Genomic DNA, 21397 nt, shown 5'->3' with positions numbered 1-21397 from the left:
TTATTATTTTTGAAATCGGAGGGCGGGTCATGGAATCAAGGCGGCATCTGATCGCGGGACTAATTCCTGAGGGAGCCGCGGCCGGCGTCGCGTCGGCGACGGCGGCGCCCGGCGGGACGACGACGCGCGACGTTACATGTACCACCCCCTTGAATCACCCCCCTCCTCCCACGCAGATCGCGGACAGTCGAAGACACGGCATTATCATATAATACTTACTATTGTACAAAATCAATATAATATAATACATCTTTCAAAGGGTTAATTAAGCCTGTAAGCAAATTTAACCTAGAACCTCGAAACGAGGTGTTAACGCTATTTATTAATAGGTTGGGGAAAAAGTCTTTTCGTATTATAGTATGTTACATGAACTTGTCCTAAAACATGGATCAGGGTTACGCGGCGGGCTTACAACGCTCTCCGAATCCAGTACAATGACGCGCTGAGGATACTGCTGGGAAAGCCACGGGATTGTAGCGCATCCACGATGTTTGCACAGGCTAGAATTGATGATTTCTTTGCCATAATTCGTAAAAGAACATCATCTACAATGGTAAGACTTAGAAATAGTACCAACAGTATCCGAACGTTGGCTGGAAAAATTGACAGCCCGTTTCAAAAATACTGGACAAGTGTACACCTCAGTAGTAATAAGAAATAGGTTAAAGTAATTTACTAACAAATACTAACTCTTAATTATTATTATTGTATACCAACCGAGCTACTAACACATCTGTTGTTGTTTTTTATTTTTTTGTTTTGTAAGTGTAACTGTTAGGCTACATTATGGGCTATTTGGCCTGAAATAAAGATAAATTAAATTAAATTAAATTAAAATCTCTTGGGCTATACCAATTGTATCTGGATGATTTTGGTATCATTAAAAAGTTTTAATTTTACAGAAGACAATTCCAAATTCATATTAGGTAAATGTGAGATTTTCATTTGTTTTTCTTATTGTTAAAATGAGCGATACATTTTAAAGTTTTCTTACAAAAAAGGTAAAAAATTAAAAATGCAACACAAGCGGCGAAAAAAAATTGTGATGTTTATGGACCGGCAGCATCTGTGAGAGTAGCGCAAATTATCCGGAAAATCAATATCAAACATGCACGTCGCTCTGGTCGCCTTCTTATGGACAAAACTGATGCTATTTGTGAAAGTGGAGCGAGATTGGCATATCAGTAGTTACGATATAGCTGAAGAACTGGGGATTGACCACAAAACGGTTTTGGCGCATTTGAAAAAAGCTGGGTACACCAAAAAGCCAAATATTTGGGTGCCTCATGAGGGTGCTTCGGTCGCTGCAGAATTCCTTAGGCAGTGTCAGGTTGACATTACAAGAGGACGCCAAAACCACTTGTCGCAATTTTTTCACCAGAAGCCCCAAAATTTTTATAGCAATGGGATCATGTCCCTGCCAACAAGATGGCAAAAAGTTATCGAACAAAATGGCACCTATATACTTTAGTCAATTGTAAATAAACTTTATAAAAAAACCTTTTGAATTTTTATATTTTAAAATGCGAAGAAACTTTTTCCCCAACCTAATAGATAAACTTTAAACCATGATAATAAAAATCATAGAAATCGGAAGCATAGGAGATTTGTTTTAAAGTGACTTGCAGCTTTGCAACATAACTAATAGTTGGCTTAGAAATCCCAAATACTCCGACAATCTCACCGGAGCCTAGATAACTGCTCACTGATGTATTACAAGTTACATCTATTTCACTGACTGAAATTGTTTCTACTTATTTTAGTACTCTCCGGCTGTCCACAATGCTTAGAAGTTTATTCAATTCGCTATCGGATCCCCCTAATGTCACGTCGTAAACAGCATAAGCCTATTACTTACAACAAATAAAATATACAGAAAGTAGAGCGGCGGGTCTAGTAGCGGCCTAGGGCTGCGCCCCCCGGCCGGCGCCCAACAATTATTTAATGTCAAACGCAAGCAGCGCGCCAAGATTGCGGGCGCGGGGCGCGGGGATGTAGCGGGCAGGGGGGGGGGGGGGTCGATTACACTTCACAGTTTTATAAGTGGTGCATACGACCATATTATGTAGCATGCATTGTGATGAAAAGAGGTTGGACAAAAACTAAGTAATCATCAAATAATGTTTGTGCTACAAATATTGCCAAAAGCCACGAGGTCTTAGATCCCGATAATCTAAAAATATTTACGTCAGGTAAAAGTCCTACAGATATAATATTATCTAATTTAAGTAAGTTTAAAACTTCTTATTTAGAGTAGGCTGGTATGTTTGCAACTGAAAAGTGAAATATTTTAATTTTGAAGGACGACAATGTCAAGTTTGTAAGAACTGAAAAAAATGTTTTAAGAGAAAATATATTTTGTGTTCAATTTGTAGGATTTACAATTATAAACGTAATTACAATTATATATATATATATATATATATATATATATATATATATATATATATATATATATATATATATATATATATATATATATATATATATATATATATATATATATATATATATATAATCTTCCGATGACATTAATTTAGTTGCAGTCAGTTAAGTTAATCTTTACTAGAGTTCGCTCAATGGTCGAAATTCGACCCCAGACAAAAAAATAAATTATAAGTTTCAAACAACGCTTTTCTTGAGGCTTTTCTATTGATATTCTATTGTCAAAAATTGACTTTATTATTTTTAGACAAAACTCCTGCGACAGTCTCAGATTAATAAAGTCAAATGATGACAGACTGGCCGTGTAAAAGGCCGTACCTTGGTAGTGAGCGCATCCCTCACGACCAATGTCAAATAGAGAACATTGAGTTGAAACGCAACCGTGTAGACGCTTATTGGTGCTCAGTCGCACATTGATCATCGGATGCGTTGCATGTGGTGTGTAGTGCCAGTAGCCAAAAATCTTAACATTGGTATTAAACGTTCTTCCACAGACACAGCTTTTCGCATCAACAGTCATTAATGAACCCTTAATTACAAAACAAGACACACGTCTTGTTTTGTAATTAAGGGTCGCACCATCTATATCTATACATATTATAAAACAAAGTCGCTTTTATCCCTCATGTCCCTTTGTTCCCTTTAATCTTTAAAACTACGCAACGGATTTGGATAATTCTTTCAGTGTTATATAGCCCATTTATCGATAAAGGCTATAGGCTATATTTTATCACGCTAAGACTAATAGGAGCGAAGAAACAGAGGAAAACGTGGAAAAAACGGGGAAAGTTATTTGAAAGGGCTAACTTGATCGCGCTAATCTCAGGAACTACTGATCCGATTTAAAAAATTCTTTCAGTGTTAGATATTCCATTTATTGACATAGGCTATAGGCTATACTTTATCACGCTAAGACTAATAGGAGAATGTAGAAAAAACGGGGGAAATTATTTGAAAGGGCTTATCTCGCGAACTACTGGAGCAATTTTTATTTTATTTGGCACAGATAAGAAGTAGACCACGTAAAGGATCATAGGCTATCAATTTTAATCATTTTTTCAGTGGCTATATATTTTATGGCATGTATTTAAATCAATATCTGTATATTCCCTTTTCTCGATCAAAATATTTGAAAGTTTCACCAAAAATACTGACTTGCACACTAATTATGCACCCTAAATAATGCGAATTCAGCATACTATATAAAGCTATTTGCGAAACTGTTTTACTGAACGAATAACTATTATTAAAATAGTATATCTAACAATTCCTTAGTTCAACAAACATACTACAACTTTTTAAAGGAAAACCATCACCTAAATTACTTTTAGCAACATCATTTATTCTAAATAAAACCCAATTTAATCTGTTATGTTCATATAATTAAGAACACATAAAAATCATCAAGTGCTAACTTAACATGGACTAAACTTTGGCACACTGAATGGTAACTCAGTTTATAAACAACAATAATAAACAATCAGCAAAGAGCGAGTCGGATTCGCGCACAAAGGGTTCCTTACCGATATATTGCATAATAATTAAGCCTCCGGCTTAGGAATTGCACTCTAGGGATTGACAAGCTACTGAAGAAAAAAAAAAGAAAAAAACAACTGGCTTCAATTACGAGTCGACGGAGCCCCGCTACGCGGGGCTCCTACTTCTGGGTGGTTCACAAGAAATAACCACGATGGCTAAGGCGGGAGCTACGCTGCGCTACGCTTCCGCCTTAGCCATCTAACCTAACCCAATCAAGTCGTATTGGGCCAACATAGCTATTAATTATTTAAGAATCATTAATAAATTTATTAACCCATACAATTACAATACAGTAGTGAATTTTCATAATTTTTCTTAATTTTTATCAAGAAACCTTGAATTATATAGTTTTGGAATGATAAAATCTTTCACCATATCTCATCATAATTACCAAAAATCTTTGTCGCTAACACAAAAATAGATCAAGATATGTCTGTGGTCGCTAAAGAGTAAAGAGCGAGCGCAAAGGAGTGAGTGCGGCGTTAGATGAGGAGGCACCAAGTACCAACATGTTTTTCAGTAAAACAGAGAAACAAAAAGAAAATAAAGTTAGGTTAAAAATATTTTAGTTGCACGATTTGTCAATTTGTATACTTGTTTTGATAATAGAAATTGATTTTATTGTGGTGCACCTTTCGATATCGTTTTTAGAAATTCCGGTGTAAAATCGTCCAATTTAGAGTGCAAGTTAGTATTTTTGATAAACAATTTAAATTTTAGTTGTACAAATAATATATCCGATGTATGAACCATATTTTTGGTGGTATTCGGTTATAAATGTCGTCTCGTTTTGTATGATGTTTAAGTTTTTTTTTGAAGGACATGTTCAGTTAATCAATTGTTTTTTTTTTGATCAGCATTAGTTTTTCTGGTATGTATTCAGTTAATTAGCGGAGTTAAGGTAGTGTGCTGAAAAATTATTCTGATTTGCATTTAATAATATCCCATATTTTATACCCGTGCGACGCCGGGGCGGGTCGCTAGTTTCTAATAATTCGTTGAAAGTATTTTCGTCCATTTTAAAATAATTGAGAAAATCATCAGAGTCCAATATTTTTAAAATGTTTAAAAATAAGCGATAACACTTCAGGATGTGTACGCGTTCCTTGTAGAGAGTCCACTGTGAAAGTAGCAGCCCTGAAAGACCAACTTTTTTTCACTTTTGTATGGGGAAAATCGTGACGCTCGGGCCCTTGCCCATACAAAAGTGATTTTTTTTTAGATTATATATTGGGAACGGCCGTAAGAGCGTGACAGACGGTTGCATGAAGTTGATTGACGAAAATCTGGATATCTTGATTTTTGCTTCATGCAACCATCAGTCACGAATTTTGAGTGAGTGTTGTCACATCTGACAAAATAGGAAAAAAAATAGAAACGTATACCTTTGAAAATTTTGGCTTTCACTGACATAACACTATTAACACTGAAGAGAATCGAGTGACCGCATAATATTCGTCAGTTCATCAGTCACGAAATGAAATTTTTTTCATGTTTTCACATTTCTTGAAATGACGGAATTGACTGTCGCTTGCATGAGCGTGGTAATGGATGCCTAACAGTATTTAAGATTCAATAAAAAAACTAAATCTATTTTCAATTTGACAACAGACTTCAACCATGAGACCATTCGTATGTATAAGCCTGCCCTAATGTGTGTGTTGTAGTGTAATTTTATTTGTTAAAAAAATATGATAAAAGCATAAATATTTCAAAATAATATTAGCTCAATTCACTCCTTCACCATATAAAAAAAAACTGTGATTTCATACACCTACGTTTCCCCAGTTTTCGTAAAAAGGGTTACAAAGTTTTTCGCTCGCGTATTAAAATATTATCTATATACTAAAATTGTACAAATAAAGTATCAATAGACAGTATCAATATCACATCATCATCAGAAGTCGCTACTGCAGCGACGACTCTTTTTAAAAACTAAGGGTCAATTCAGACCGCAACGCGACGCGTAGATGGATTTGACAGATATGCAAGACGTCTCACGCAATTGAAATCTGTCAATTCAGTACAAATTTAGAAATGCATATCTACGCGTCGCGATGCGGTCTGAATTGACGCTAAGTCCTAACCGAACGATCGAGTGATGCCAAATGAAACGAATCCTCGACGGTCACACTGCACACAACACCCCACACCCCACAACTCGCCCGCGGCCCGGCGGCGGCGGCCGGTACAAACACGAGGACTGTACAAAAGTAATCGGCGGCGGGACAATAGGTTATGGGAGCGGAGCTAAGTGGGGCCCGATAACGTTATCACTTAGACCCGTGATAAGACGGGGGACACGGGAGGTGCGGGCGCGGGGCGAGCGTCGGGGAGGGGCTCACTGGCGCGCCGCTATAAACGTGACGTAGGTAATAATGGAGTAAAAAATTAGAATCATCTGAACCGATTAATGTACCTCTGCACTTAAAAACTACCATGGTAGCTTCACGAAAGACGAGCTTATTATTATAATATTATTAGGCTCGTCTTTCGTGAAGCTACCCTACAACAGAGTTTAGTGTACGAATAACAATAGATCTTTCAATAGAAGTCAGTTGCTTTTATAATATTTTGCAGTCATTGAGTTTTGTGAATGTACAACACTACTCACTACCTGCGGGCTGCGACATGTGTCGTTCGTCCTGACTCCCGAGTCGCGACCGGCCCACTGACAATAGTTATAGTAGAAGCTGTTGGATTTCGTCTGTTTACATAATATCATACACTCATACAAATCGTTATTTAAATATTGCACGAATACTAAATAAAGGGTTTACGCATTTTATTCAAATGTCGGCCGCGCTTCGAAAACAAACCAAACAAAACTTTGACTTTTGACATGAGCAAACATGGCGGACGTCAAAAAAATTGCGCCAACAAAAACTTTCAAACTCAAAATAAAAAATGCAAATATTCGAAATTGGAACGGCGTAAATGTAAACAGCGCGCCGTTTGAATATTCATTCCAAATATGAATATTTCAAATTTAGAATAGCTTCAGCGAGCGGCCGAAAATCACATTCATTGGACCGACGCGACGCGGCGTCCCGATGTACCGGTGAACGATGGTGGATACCAGCTACCGTGCGATGTGTAAGCACTTATTACGTACTGTGTCTCTGTTGTAATTTCTCAACTCTGTAACCTTAGCTTCGAACGGATACAATCGTTCCAATAGTGGAATTAGCGGACAAAACATTTGAAATTGATGTTACAATAAAAAGTTCCATTTGTGTAGATAAGTTTTAGCTATTGAGCGTAAAATACACTTATGTTAAAAACTAATCGTTAGGTAAGTAAGAACTAATAAAGCATACCGGCATGGGCATAGACAGGTATACAGGACTACTGTACTGTGTACACTACCGAACACACCTTTCCTGGCCTTTACAACACGTGTAAATTATAACTTAAAAATTTTAATTCTCTTTTCTTACACATATTAATTTATAGTCTGTCAAAAAAGTAAAGAAATTGAAAAGTGGCAACATCGTAGTGTCATCCCTTTTTCTTAGATTGATTTGAAAGGGATGACACTACGATGTTGTCACTTTTTAATTTCTTCGCTTTTTTGACAGCTTTAATAGTAGCATACTGCATACATCGTTATAATATTTGTTTAACTCGCTTCGTATTCATTACACATATATTATATTTTTAAATTGTATTTTCCGGGGACCGCCACATTGTTAATAAACGTGATACAGAAACCTAAACCGCAAACGAGCACTCGATTTTAACTATGTATTAATTAATTATTGCGCGAACGACACGCGCCGTCCGGCTCCGGCGGTCGTCCGGCCCCGGCCGAGCCGGAGCCGCTGGAACAGGGTGTAATGAAACTGAGCACAGAACATGTCCAAAAGTAATTAATTCCGTGGCGACTCCGCGATCCGCGCGCCTAGAGATGTGCCGCGCCCGCCGCCTGCGCGCCGCACACGGCACACGATAACCCGCGATACAGCTATGTATATCGATCATCAGCCACACTAAAGAAAGATTTTCTAATTTAATAATTCTTCATTAAATTAAAGTGGTGCAGGGGGGTCTTCGAGTGTGGCCGTATTACCTTCGAGTAGTATTCGTGTCGCCGCCGTGCCGCCCGTGGCCCGTGTCACCGAATTAAGTACAACTATGGGTCAATTCAGACCGCAACGCGACGAGGCGAGGCGAGGCGCGGCGTGGCATAAATTTGTATGGATTCGACAGATTTCAATTGCGTGAGACGTCTTGCGAATCTGTCAAATCCATATTAATTTAGAAATGCATCTACGCGTCGCGTTGCGGTCTGAATAAGACCGCAATGCGACGCGTAGATGCATTTCTAAATTTTCAGTTACGTTGCGGTCTAAATTGACCCTTAGGGTCAATTTAGACCGCAACGCGACGCGTAGATGCATTTCAATTTTGATTGTGTGAGACGTCATGCAAGTCGTCTACGCGTCGCGTTGCGGTCTGAATTGACCCTTATGAGGAATGCTGGTTGTAGCGATTATTTAAATCAATTTCCATTACTTTGCCGTTAGTGCGGTATTTCTTAGGTCGATTGACGAACGACGAATTAGCAGATAAAATTTGTAGACCTACCAGAATCTACCACAATTTCCAGAGTTTCTACAATTGACAACAATAAGATTTATAAATATTATTGTTGTCAATTGTAGAAATCTATTGTATACTCTAACAGCAGTGGCTACAAATATGTATAAATACATATTTGTAGCCACTGCTGTCGATATCTGAGGGGATAAATTTGCTCATCACTAGCGATCTCACAAAAGTCGAAAGGGGCGGGCGTCAGCTGCCGCCGGCATATTGTCGCTAAATACCGCCGCCGTCACCCGGCGCGGCGGGACGCGACACGACGTGACGTGACGTGCCGGCCGGCGCAACGAGCGGTCAGCGGGGACCCTCACCTCGCTAAACGTTATTATCAAAACATTCAAACACCGAACCCTCGGCAACATATTGCCGACGCTGCGGGGTAGCTGCCCCCCCCCCCCCCCCCTCGCTCCTGCACCTCGCGAGCCCTTCGGGGACTCCGTCTCTCTTAATTAGACAATATTATGTAACGTGAGAAAGAAGCGGGCGAGGATCGATTAGGGCCGCGACTGGCGACTGAGTCGAGAATCGTCGCAGCCCGGAACGGAACTAATCTCTAATTGATCGATATTCCGGAATCGAACGCGATCGTTTGTCATGTTTTTAAACGACGGCCGCCTGTCTACCGCCGCCGCCGGATAATTGAAACGTTGAGACAAATTATTCTGTCGATGACGTTTTTTATTAAAAAAACGTTAAATTTGGCGTTAAAGTTCGCGGCGCGCCGTTACGGTCGGGAATGATCGGGATAAAGAAAGGCGTGACAAACGCGCGCTCACAACTGTGCTGTTGTTGCTGATCGAGCGGTGCCCTTTCATTGTGATCCCTAGACGTGCGCGGTGCGACCGTTGTGCGCTGCTATTCCACCGAATATGAATTATTATGATGTCGCTAAAATATTATAATATAATATTGTCAATTGTGTAGTTGCGATCGAAAGTTATTTTTAACCAAATATTTTGTGATTAAACTCGATTAAATATATTAATTTTTTTGTATTTATTAAGCTGATAGAAAATGTCACATGAGAATCGCAGGCACAATAGATTTTCAATTGTGATGCGACAGCCGGGAGCCGTTTGGGGATTGATGGGTTAAAAATGTTCGCTTCTCAACTGGCGTATCAAAATCGAAGATTTTTAAATAGTAGGAAGTAATCATTCGCAATAATAATAATAGAACATTACGCCGACGAGCATTATAACAGTCCTACGAGTGCAAATTTATGTGTGTACTGTGTAATGTCCTATTTTTTTTCCTCGCTGGTAGGTAATAGTAAAGTCTAACAGTAAAAATAATAAAATAATCATTCGCTCTCCTCCGACTTTACGCTGTCGCGGTCGTTTTATTGCCAATAATTATTTTTTATGGTCTGTAAATGGGTTAAGCCGGACCCACCGCGACCGGCAGCCTCGATCGCCGAATGCCTAATTACAAACAAACAATCCCGGCTCGGCTTTGTTCGGCCGCTCGGCGCCGGCAAAAAGTGCACCGCCCGCCGCCCGCCGCCCCCTGCCCCGCCCCCGACCATCAATATCGCTGTGTCACGGGCACAATGCACGCGAATCCCCGAAAACAGTTATTTTACAAAAAAATGAACACGCCCGAACATCGCCGGTGACAAATCGACCCCGCAACCGTCCGCCGCCGCGCGCCCTCCGCCGTCGTCACTCGTGTTATTATTATCCGTGTTTATTCGAGGCTTCCGATTGCCACACATTAAATACAATTAAGAAGACCGCTCCTGAATATCGCAGGCAGTAAACGTACTCACTGCGTTTGCCATGCGAGGGTTTATCCCGCAGGCCGCACCGCACACGATACTTTTGATCCACACCTATGCCTATCTATTTTTCAGTTTTTAAAGTCATTTGCGATCGCGCGTAAGACAGATGTACAGACTTACAGAGATGCGTGATCCGCAATACGAGACGGTGGTGGAGCTCCCATCTCCTGACCGTCGTATCCAAGTATATCAAGGCATATCGTATATTAATGTACCTACCTATGTAAAATGCTGGAGCGACCTAACGGAGCGACGTGGCTTCGCTCCGACGTTAACGTGCTAGAAGACGAGTAACATTAATAACATTATAATGTTTAACTAAGTCGAGCCGTCTTTTTCCAGGTCAAAATTTGGTTTCAAAACCGTCGGATGAAGTGGCGGAACTCGAAGGAGCGCGAGCTGCTGGCGTCGGGCGGGTCGCGCGAGCAGACGCTGCCCAACAAGAACAACCCGCACCCCGACCTCTCCGACGCCGAGCTCGACAAGCCCAAGCCCTCCCCGCCGTCGCCGCGCTCCCCGCGCTCGCCCCACTCGCCCCACTCGCCCGCCGGCGACGACGACCTGCGCGCCCGCATGTTCGCCTCCACGTCCGCCGACTACCGCTACGACGAGAGGGCCGCGCTGTTCGCCCGCGACTTCCCCGCGCCCGACGACGACGCCGACTTCGACAGCGACGCCAGCGCCTCCGACGAGGAGATCAACGTCACATGACGTGCTTCGGCCCCCCTCGCCGACAGTGAATCTTCCGTTCGATCCTACTTCACCCGACTGTAATGAGTTCGTTCGTCCGGGGGATCGCTGCGGTGCCGTCGACTGGCTAGTTCGGCGCGCGGGCGATGCCCCCGGGCCGGCCGGCGGCGTCGCGGGACCGCGCGGGCCGGCCGATGTAAATACTGTGTATCATAGAGTGCACCGCGTAGATGTATGTTTCGTTTTACTATATCACTGTAAGGTACGATCTGCGAGAGTCTCTGGGGAGGGCGACGCCGGACGAGATATAATCGAGTAGTTTACGGGAGGGTCCTATAACGTCTAGGTATGTTCTTTAAATGACGAACGAGATCACCGAGCTCTATCTCGACGTTCTATCTACTCAAGAGCATCGCGCGCCCGACGAACCGTTCTCGTCGCCGGCGTCGGCCTCCCTCCTCTAGGTAATACTCGTTATAAATATGACGTACCACCGTAGTTAAGTAATGTAATTTGTAAAAAGTGTCGCCCGGAGGTCGCGTCGGGCGGAGCGGGGCGGGGCGGGGGCGGCGGGGCGTGTACATAGCGCGGCGGCCCCGCGCCCGCGCCCGCGCCGCTCGCGTCCTACCCTACGACTAACGTAATGTAAAACTTTATGTGAATAATAAAATATTAAAGCCATCCCACTCATTATTGCATCGACCTCCTCGAAACTCTATCCGTCGACATCGGCCGTCGACGACGGCTCGCTGCGATGCTCCGCATCTACGTGCCACGATCACGAGTGGTCAAACACTTCGACCGGCGGCTCGAGGCCGGAGATAATAATAATAATAATAAAATTTTATATCCATAGATAACAGTGTACAGTAACCAACAGTTCTGACCCCCACGCTAGGCGAAGCCTGTCCTGTGGGGGAGTTTATATACACATTCACTGATGCACAAGGAATACATTGTTGCGTATTACATCATTACAACGTGCCTGCCGTAACGTAGATGCCTCCAACCTTACGAGTGCATTCACAACATCCATAGTTATGATAAAATATTCGGATAATCGGCATACATGATCTGTCAGTGGTAATGACCGAACGCGCTATAGATGTAATAGTGAAGTGAGCACTGAGCAGATCAAACGGCAGCCGTTGGCCGCGGGCGGCGCACGGCGGCACGTGGCGCGGATCGGGCGCACATCGCCGCCCGCCCCGCTCTTGCGAGTGTCGCTGACATATTGCTGCTAATTAATAGCTTTACTGCCGACTGAGTAGTGAGTATACGCACATTTGCATATTTTTTTATTTCACGATTTTCGATATCCAAATTAAGGTACCGTCGACTTCCTCGTTTCGGAGAATGCCAAACGACACCTCGTATTATAACGACGAGCTGGGCGGCTGCTAACGTATATTGTAATTATTACTCATCTTGGCGGGGGCACTCCCGTGCCCCCAGATAGTGCTCCGATGTTTACCCAGATCGTCACCGGAAAAAAACCTTCGGCGCGAAATATTCGAGACGTCGGAGCCAGCCGTGAGCCGACGACAGATCTCGTTCCGCCGATTACAGCTAATACTCGGGATTACGAGTGGTCGACGTCAAACAACACGCGATAGACGCGTCAGACGCAGCTGGCCGTCAAGTGCAGCAGCAGCAGGCGCGGGCGGCGACGCGTGTACCGCGCCCGGCGCCGGACACGCGCCCGCCGCGTGCCGGCCTCCCCCCGCTGGCGACGACATCATAGATAAATGATAAACATTATAGATGGAGTAAGGACAGTCATAACAACTGTATTTTAAAAAGAGAAGTAATTAATTGCGTATGCCATTTAAAAATTTGGTTTGCAAGAAATAACAGCAAATAAATCATTTTGTCAGCTTACAAAGATTTTGTTGGCAATAATTAAAATCAGGCTGCAACTCGTGTCCTGTAAATAATCATGATAATGGTCAGCAATTCAAACACAAAACTGGCAGCGAGTTTTATTATCTATCTGCAAACTAAACAGTCACTCGGCAGAATAATTACTTGGTCGGCAAGATTATACATTCGGTCAGCAGAGAAAACATTTCAGTATTTTATTTTATTTGATTCCATTATTAATTTATTTATTTTATTAATTAATAAAGACTTAACAGAAGGCCTACTTACCACGGATACCGAAACGGGGGGACGGCGGGTGCAGCCCCCCCGAAAGGGGGGCTCGGGGAGGGCGCAGCCCCCCGCCAAAACAAAAACAAACACAATCCAGAAAGTCTAAAAGTAGGTAAGGTTAGGTTTGAACTTTGACCAAAACACGGAGGGAACTGAGCGAGCGAAGCGAGCGTGCTGCGGCAGCAGCCGGCGACCGTCATAAAAGAAAAGGGGGGCTCGGGGGGCGCAGCCCCCCGCCAAAACAAAAAAATAAATCCAGAATTTTTTGCTTATTTTTTGAGTGCTTACCAAATTTTAATTAAGTATAGGCCACTCATTACAGCTTTGATAAATATTCAGCTGCCAAAAAAAATATACTGCTGTTCAGAACGATATATATTGCAGACTGATTTATAAATATCTGCTGAACACAAGTTGCTATCCAACTATCAATTTTAGCTTACCAATTACATATTTCTGCTCACAAATATGTACGTAATTTAGAATTAAAACTTCCTATCTCCAAAACTACTGAACCGATTTTGATGAAACTTGCACTATTCCCTAAGTTGAACAATACCTAGTACAACAATAAAGAACTACTGAAATCGGAATGATAGTTCCAGAGATATGCGAACACAAACATAAAACATACATACATACAAACACTTTTGAAATTTGGCACATTTGTTCATATATATATACAAGAATTAACAACATAATATATTACGAAAATTGGGCAGTTCTGCAAATATTACATACATAGGTACGCGTCGAATTGATAAAGAAGAAAAAATCCAGGAATGGTCAGATTTTTAAGGTTTTATTGTTTTCTTAAACAACTTTATTTTATTTTATTTTTTTTTTGGGTATAAGGGTGTTTGTGTGTCAATTGTGTGTTACCGAAGTGTGTTTGTTAATAATAGTTAAAATTAAAATAGTAGTAAAATTCAATTTTGTATAATTGTAAGTGTAATGTTTGTAAATATTATTTAATGAAAAGGAATGCAAGGTTTTAATTATTTATAATATGTAAATTTTTAAGTCTATCGATAAGACATTTTTTTTATATTTGGCATGTTTGAGAGCAAATATATCAATATCATTGAAGTGATTATTAAAGTTACGAACTATTCGAGTAATGCGAGATCGGATACCTGCGTAAGTTCGGCTAAATGGAGTAGCAAAAAAGTTATAATGCTTTGTTGAAAGTTATAATGCGATCTAACAGGTACCCTGTAGCAGTTTGTTAATTAAGTAATTGCAATCGTATTTATTATTACAAAGTTCGTAAAGCATCATTTCTTCCAGTTGTAAACGTCTTGATTTTAGATTAAGTAATTTATGTTTAGCCAGAAGATGGTTGTAGGGAATTCGATTTTTGAAGCATTTATACTGCATAGAACGAAGGAATTTTTTTGAACGGATTCAACTTGGTCATTGTATTTGTTGTATAAAGGATTCCAAATTCATACCGCATAATATTCCAATTGACTTCTAACAAGTGATTTATAAATATATAAGTAAGTGGACGGCTTTTGAAAAACAGTAGAAGCTCGCATAACTACCGTTTGCGTACGATTCGAAATATATGATTTGAACCATCTCCATAAACTTCTAATATCATCATTTCCATATCTTTTTAAAATATGAAGAATATTCGATGGTGGAAAAGTCAAAGGGCTTAAAGGACATTTTGGCGATTTTGAGTTTTTGATGAAGTTATCTTCAGTTTTTTAAGGGCTATCGATTGGTTTAATTAAAATTTTGCTACGACGTATGATGACGCTAGAATTGCCAAGACAAAAAAATTGTTTTTTTTGTTTTTTGATCTTAAAGGCCCAAAAATTAAAATAGGCATTTAAGACCTCCGATCACCAACTTAAAATCATCCTTATTTGGCTTAAAGGACACTAAGGCTGTATTAATAGTCTGCTCTTGGTATTTAAGAACAAAGAGAATATAAAAAAGACAGTAAAAAGAGGATATAAGAGGTTGAACCTAGAAAAAAAATTACGTCGGTTATTGAAGTTTAAGTTAAAAAAAACAGATTAAACTTTTCCTTGTCCGTTTTCAGGCAATCGTGGTCGATCTTTCTTTAGCTAAACACAATCGATCTTGCTTAAAAATTAACCAATCACAGTCGATATTACATCGAATTGTATTTTTTTCTTTCAAGTCCGACTCTTGTTACGCTTGTAGTTAATATTCTCTTTGCTCAGTCTTAAAGTTGGCTATTTACACGGGCCTTGGTTATTAACATGAAATTAAACACCCTTTAAACGTATTTTAAAATTGTATTTGAATATTGTATCGTATTTAATTACGACCTACATTGACTTCTTTGGATTAAATATTTCATGAAGCTCAAAATTTATCCTCACTTTACGATTCGATTGTGACTAGTCAAAGATAGTACGTATGGTTCATATTTTTGATAGATTCATAATAATTACTTAAATATTTAACTCTAAATTAAAACTTTCTTATTGTTACTAAGATATGAATAAGATTTAAGCAAAAATGCCTTATTTATTATAGGAATAATTTAAGGAGGTTTTCAGTGTAAGGAATATATAACACAGTATGTTTATTGCAGATCGTTTCTTTGAAGAATATTAATATTTATTATATTATGTACGTTAAAGGAGTGAGCACACTGAGACGGGCCGTGCCGGGGCTCATCGCAAAAATCCGCCTCCATACAATTTGTATGGAAGCGGAAATCCGCTGCGCCCCGACACAGTGTGCGAACAAATACATACAAATTGTATGGAGGCGGATTCTTGCGATGAGCCCCGGCACGCTGAGCCCCGGCACGGCCTGTCTCAGTGTGCTCGCTCCTTTAGTGTACAACTTTTCTGTGCAACTCTAATCCTTACTTTCATTTCTGTTATTTAAAAGGTCAAGAAATTTATACCTTGACCGCTGTAAAGTCGACCCTAGTAGCATACTCGTAGCATACATTTAGTATGCTACGAGTATGCTACGAGGGTCGACTTTACAGCGGTCAAGCTATAGGTATTTAATATTATATAGTTTTTTTCTCAATAATTGGCCTTGTAATAGGGTTGTTGAGGAAGTGATTATGAGGAAGAGGAGGAGGAAGAGGAATTTTCACGCGCAAATTTAGAGGATGCGGATGAGGAAGAGGATATTTTTTGAGGAAGAGGATGCGGATGAGGAAGCGGAAGAGGAAGCGGATGAGGAAGAGGATGATAGGAAATTATAAATTTATAAATACTAGCGGACCCAACCCAAAAGTCTTTGTCCTGTCTGTACATAACTAGGTACATAGGTACATTACACAAAAATTAATTAAAAGGGCATTTTCCAGTGGACCAAACTATGAATCTAAATCATTCTCAAAACACACACACTAAAGAATCATCAAAATCCGTCCCACAATTAAGGAGGAGTTCAGTAACTAGTCTAAGAAAATTAGTTTCAAATTCGACGATCAGACCGAATAATTCGTCTAGTTTTGAAAGTTGGTACAGTTGTTCCTAAAGGTGTCCAGATGAATATACTAAAAGTCCCCGAGGGTGGGACAAGAGCCGGCGGTGAGGAAGGGGGGGAAAGGTCTCTTTTTCAAGGTTTTTGCTTGTGACTCGAAAATTATTTAAAATATCTCCTTAGTGACTTCTACCTTAATTATCTACATTACTATCAATTACGTCCAAACTGTACGATCAAACGATCATTACTTTAGGAAATACAGAGTATTAAAAGGGTACGCTCGCGCTGTTTTCCTTACAAACGATTTCCCCAATTTACTCCCTGGACAATGCGTTTAGACAAATGATTTTTATACAATAAGTACTATGATCTGTTAAAGCTACGTTAGATTTTTTCTAAATTTACTAATAAATAAAAAATAATGCCCCGTACCCCGCCAATCGACCGACCATAAAATAAATAAGATGTTTACGATAAAATAAAAACGTAGTGGTATAGACTCATTCTTCCTGAAGATATTTAAAAAGAATAAGTTTAGATAGGATCAACTTTGAAGGAAGAATCACGGGAATACGTTACCTCGATTAACTGTACCTAGAGACAGATACAGTAAATCGGCGTAACGTAGTCCCCTGATTCCACCGCGCGCCGGCTCTTGTCCCACCCTCGGAGACTTTTAGTATATTCATCTGGACACCTTTAGGAACAACTGTACCAACTTTCAAAACTACACGAATTATTCGGTCTGAATTCCTTAATTTTCCCAAACTAAACATACACAACAACGCACACAAAAAAAAAAGATGAGTGAATGATACAATTCTCTGGCTCTGGCGTGTGCGTTGCCATGATTGGATTCGCGACGCGCATGCACAGTGAAATTCCTCATAAATTCCTCTTAAATTTTGAGGAAGCGATAGCGGAAGAGGATTTTTTAATTGTTATTTATGAGGATGCGGTAGCGGTTGAGGAACCCAAAATATTGCGGAACTTCCTCATTATGAGGAAGCGGAAGAGGAATCCTCAGCAACCCTACCTTGTAATCACTGTCTAATTTCAGCTTACTTTTAAATTTAGAGGCAACTAAGTAAATTTTTGTTATTTTAATGTTATTTTTAGATGATATTACCTAAGTATATATTATAAGGACAATGTAAGTACCTATATACAATTTATTTCATAACAATCAAAATTAAACACTGAAACTTAAAGGAAGAGAAGCAATATAAACAATAAACACTGAGACAGGCTAAATCTGATTGACAAAAGTGTTAAAAAATTTGAAATTAAAAACAATTTAAGTTTTAACGTACCTACATATTCTGTTTTAATATAATAACAATAATTTTGATTAATAATATTAATGAGCCAATGCTTTTTAAGATTTATTTTCAAAAATATTACATGAGATAACCAGTTGCCAATTACAGTTTAATGGACAAATTTTTGGATATCCAGAATGTAGTTGTCCTGTAAGGCCTAACGTCATTGTTAAAAATTTCTTTAGGCTCTAACGATTTTATTTTGTATTTTCTGATTTGGCTTTAAAGGACACTTACCAAAAATCACAGAACTTAAAGGACACTCATCTCGTTAACTACGCTAGCTGGACCAAATTAAATGATTGGATCCAGTTCAGCGCAAAAAAATATAGAAAATGGTCTTTAAACCAAAACTGTAGCTCAAAAAACTACAAAGTTATGTGTGTTTTTCTATAAAAAAGTTTTTCGGCTCTCCTGAAAAATCGCAATTTGTCATTTAAGCCCTTTGACATTTCCACCATCGAATTATACTAAAATACAACACTTTCCTCAAGTTTGCCATATACGATTACTTTCTAGAAAATATACCTTACCAGCAACACTATAAAATAATGCAATAATACCTACAGGGTGTTTTTTGTGATGTTTTCTTACCCTCGTTAACTTTTTCTCCCATGGTTTAGAGATGTGTCATACAATAAAATGTACAGCTTTTCAAGCCCTTTCATTTGATATAATATGTGTTACAGCTTGGGTACGGGTTCTTTGAGTGTAAAGCTGGAACAATTAATTATCGGACGTTTTCATCGGATGCGGCTTATTTATATCTGATAACTGATTAATACAAAATACACTAAACTGTGCACATTGTCTGACATAAGTCGCGGACGCGACCTTGAGCGTTCGGACGTCCGAACCGAATCTGGCTAGCCGGATGTTTTTGCATCCGCGAACGTTCAAAAACTCGACCAAATCCGACGTGTGCCTTAGCCGCCATATTATTGGTTTGAAGATCAAATCTTTTTTAGGGTTCCGTACCCAAAGGGTAAAAACGGGACCCTATTACTAAGACTTCGTTGTCTGTCCGTCTGTCTGTCTGTCTGTCTGTCTGTCTGTCTGTCTGTCTGTCTGTCTGTCTGTCTGTCTGTCTGTCTGTCTATCTGTCTGTCCGTCTGTCTGTCCGTCTGTCTCCAGGCTGTAACACAAGAACGGTAATAGCTAGAGAGATGAAATTTTTACAGATTATGTATATCTGTTGCCGCTATAACAACAAATACTAAAAACAAAATAAAATTAATATTTAAATCCCATACAACAAACGTGATTTTTTTGGCCTCTGTTGCTCTAGATATCAATAATGGCAACAGGTTGGTACTTGATTTTTGCTCAAAGTCTTTAGTTGTATGTTTACTTAATAATATTAAAATGAAATAAAAAATTAAGGGGGGGGGGGAAGTAAGGGGGCAAACGAGCAAACGGGTCAAAAGCAACTTCCGTCGCCCATGGACACTCGCAGCATCAGAAGAGCTGCAGGTGCGTTGCCGGCCTTTAAAGAGGGAAACAGGGTAATAGGGGAGGCTAGGGATGGGAAGGGAAGGGAATAGGGAGGGTAGGGAAGGGATTAGGGTAGGGGATTGGGCCTCCGGTAAACTCATTCACTCGGCCACATAATACCAAAATCATTTTCTCATACGAAAATATTTAACATGTTTGAGTTATTTTTCAGCTTAAAATAGTAATTACCTAGGTTCCTGCGTAAAAATTGACTACAAAATATTTAAACACTAAAAAATATATAAATAAATAATAGTAACTACATAATATTTAAACTTCAAAAATATTTTTTTAGTATTTAAATATTTTGTAGTAAATTTATTATTTATCTTATATATAAAATTCTCGTGTCACAATGTTAGGCCGCGTACTCCTCCGAAACGGCTGTACTGATTTTAAACAAATTTTATATGCGTACCCAGTAGTCGATTCTCAGGCCCACTGAATATATATTTGGTGGGCCTGAGAATCGGCTATTGGGTACTTTTTATATTGATAAGTGCATTTGTTGAATAAATAATAGTAAATTATTACAACTCGAGACTGACGGCGACCAATGTTTGTGCGACGGGATAGCGATGGACGTTGCCATGGTGACATACTTATTTAGTCATTTAAAAAAATAATACGGGTAAAAAACTCTATATAGGGAAATTTAAATTTAAATTTTAAGGGCTCCTATACAAAAACACAGTGTTTGCCTACTTTTGCTCTTTAACGGTACGGGACCCTTCGTGTTGCGAGTCCGACTCGCACTTGGCGGATTCATACTTAACTAGATGACGCCCGCAACTCTGTTGCACCAAAATTTGTTCATCGCAATGGAACCGTACATTCTTATCGACTATGATAATGTCCTTTCCCGGAACTCAAAGTATCTCCATAGTCCATACCCCGCAAAATCGGTTTAGCTGTTTGGGCGTGAAGAGGTAACAGACAGAATTTTATTTCACAGAAGTTTATTCGCATTTATAATATTAATTATTATTGATTTATACCGAGATATATTTTGTCTTTTACCAAAGATTACTAGCGAGTAGTGACTGCGTAACTATAACACTGAAAAGCTTTTTTGTTTACTAACTAGGTGCCAGCGAGTACCCAACTATGTATAATATGTCGCAATCATCTGGTTTAATCTGCGATTCGATTGAATGACTAGCGCATTCATTGTATGACATAGTTCAATCGAATGACTAAAGGACGACTCGTCAAGACTTTGACTGTGACGTTTAACGTCTTGACTAAAAGTCATATTATAGTGTGCAGTCGATTTTGCGTACCATTTGTACGCAAAATTTTTTTAGGTAGCCGTTGACGGGGTAGTTGTGGGTTAATCCACGATGTCATATTGTTTTATTGCAAATAAAGCACTTTAAAGTAAATTTTGTCGACAAAATATCAACACAGTGCTATCAAATGTACGAGCTGTTTGACGCCATATTTTTCGGTCGGATGACATCTGACAGCAAGCACGTAGTTCCATGAATAATTAAATTTTAAATATTTAAAAGACTGCTAAAGTTAGTTTTAATTATTTAAAAATATACACTGTAGCATAATATAGTGAAATTAAGTTTAGAAAAAGTAAAATTGTGAGCGAAAGTGGAAAAAAGTGGTTTGACGGACGCGATCCACAATCAGCTGTTTCACAACTACCGACGGTAACAAAGTACTACGTAAGTTACGGAGAAAATAAACACTATTTAATTATTTTTAACCATAAAAATATAAAAACATACCTCAGAATTCCCAATTTTAAGTGTTCACATTGTGCATTGTAAAAAATTCATGTGTGTAGCTGATGGGGTCAAATGCAATAAGTGCATGGAAGTGTTCCACCCTATATGCGCAGAAAAAATGAAATTTGACCCAAAATCTGCTTTAAAATGGTCTTGCCGTTCATGCAGAGCTGCTCCTATAA

The 21397-nt window shown here is 39.5% G+C and overlaps 1 protein-coding gene across 1 annotated transcript in view; it reads left to right on the top strand.

Annotated features, from left to right (window-relative positions):
* The window catches only part of LOC121727030 (homeobox protein DBX1), a 40983-nt gene extending 29834 nt beyond the window's left edge, over positions 1–11149 (top strand). Inside the window, exon 6 of the mRNA XM_042114709.1 lies at positions 10718–11149. Coding sequence (XP_041970643.1) covers positions 10718–11086 — 369 coding nt within the window. The 3' untranslated portion in view covers positions 11087–11149. The remainder of the gene's footprint in view (positions 1–10717) is intronic.
* Positions 11150–21397: the final 10248 nt, after the last annotated feature.

Source organism: Aricia agestis, chromosome 5 (genome assembly GCF_905147365.1).
Source record: "Aricia agestis chromosome 5, ilAriAges1.1, whole genome shotgun sequence".
In the NCBI taxonomy this organism is placed as follows: Eukaryota; Metazoa; Arthropoda; class Insecta; order Lepidoptera; family Lycaenidae; genus Aricia; species Aricia agestis.
Note: the sequence above shows the minus strand (reverse complement) of the source record. Positions and strands in the feature narration are given on the sequence as shown.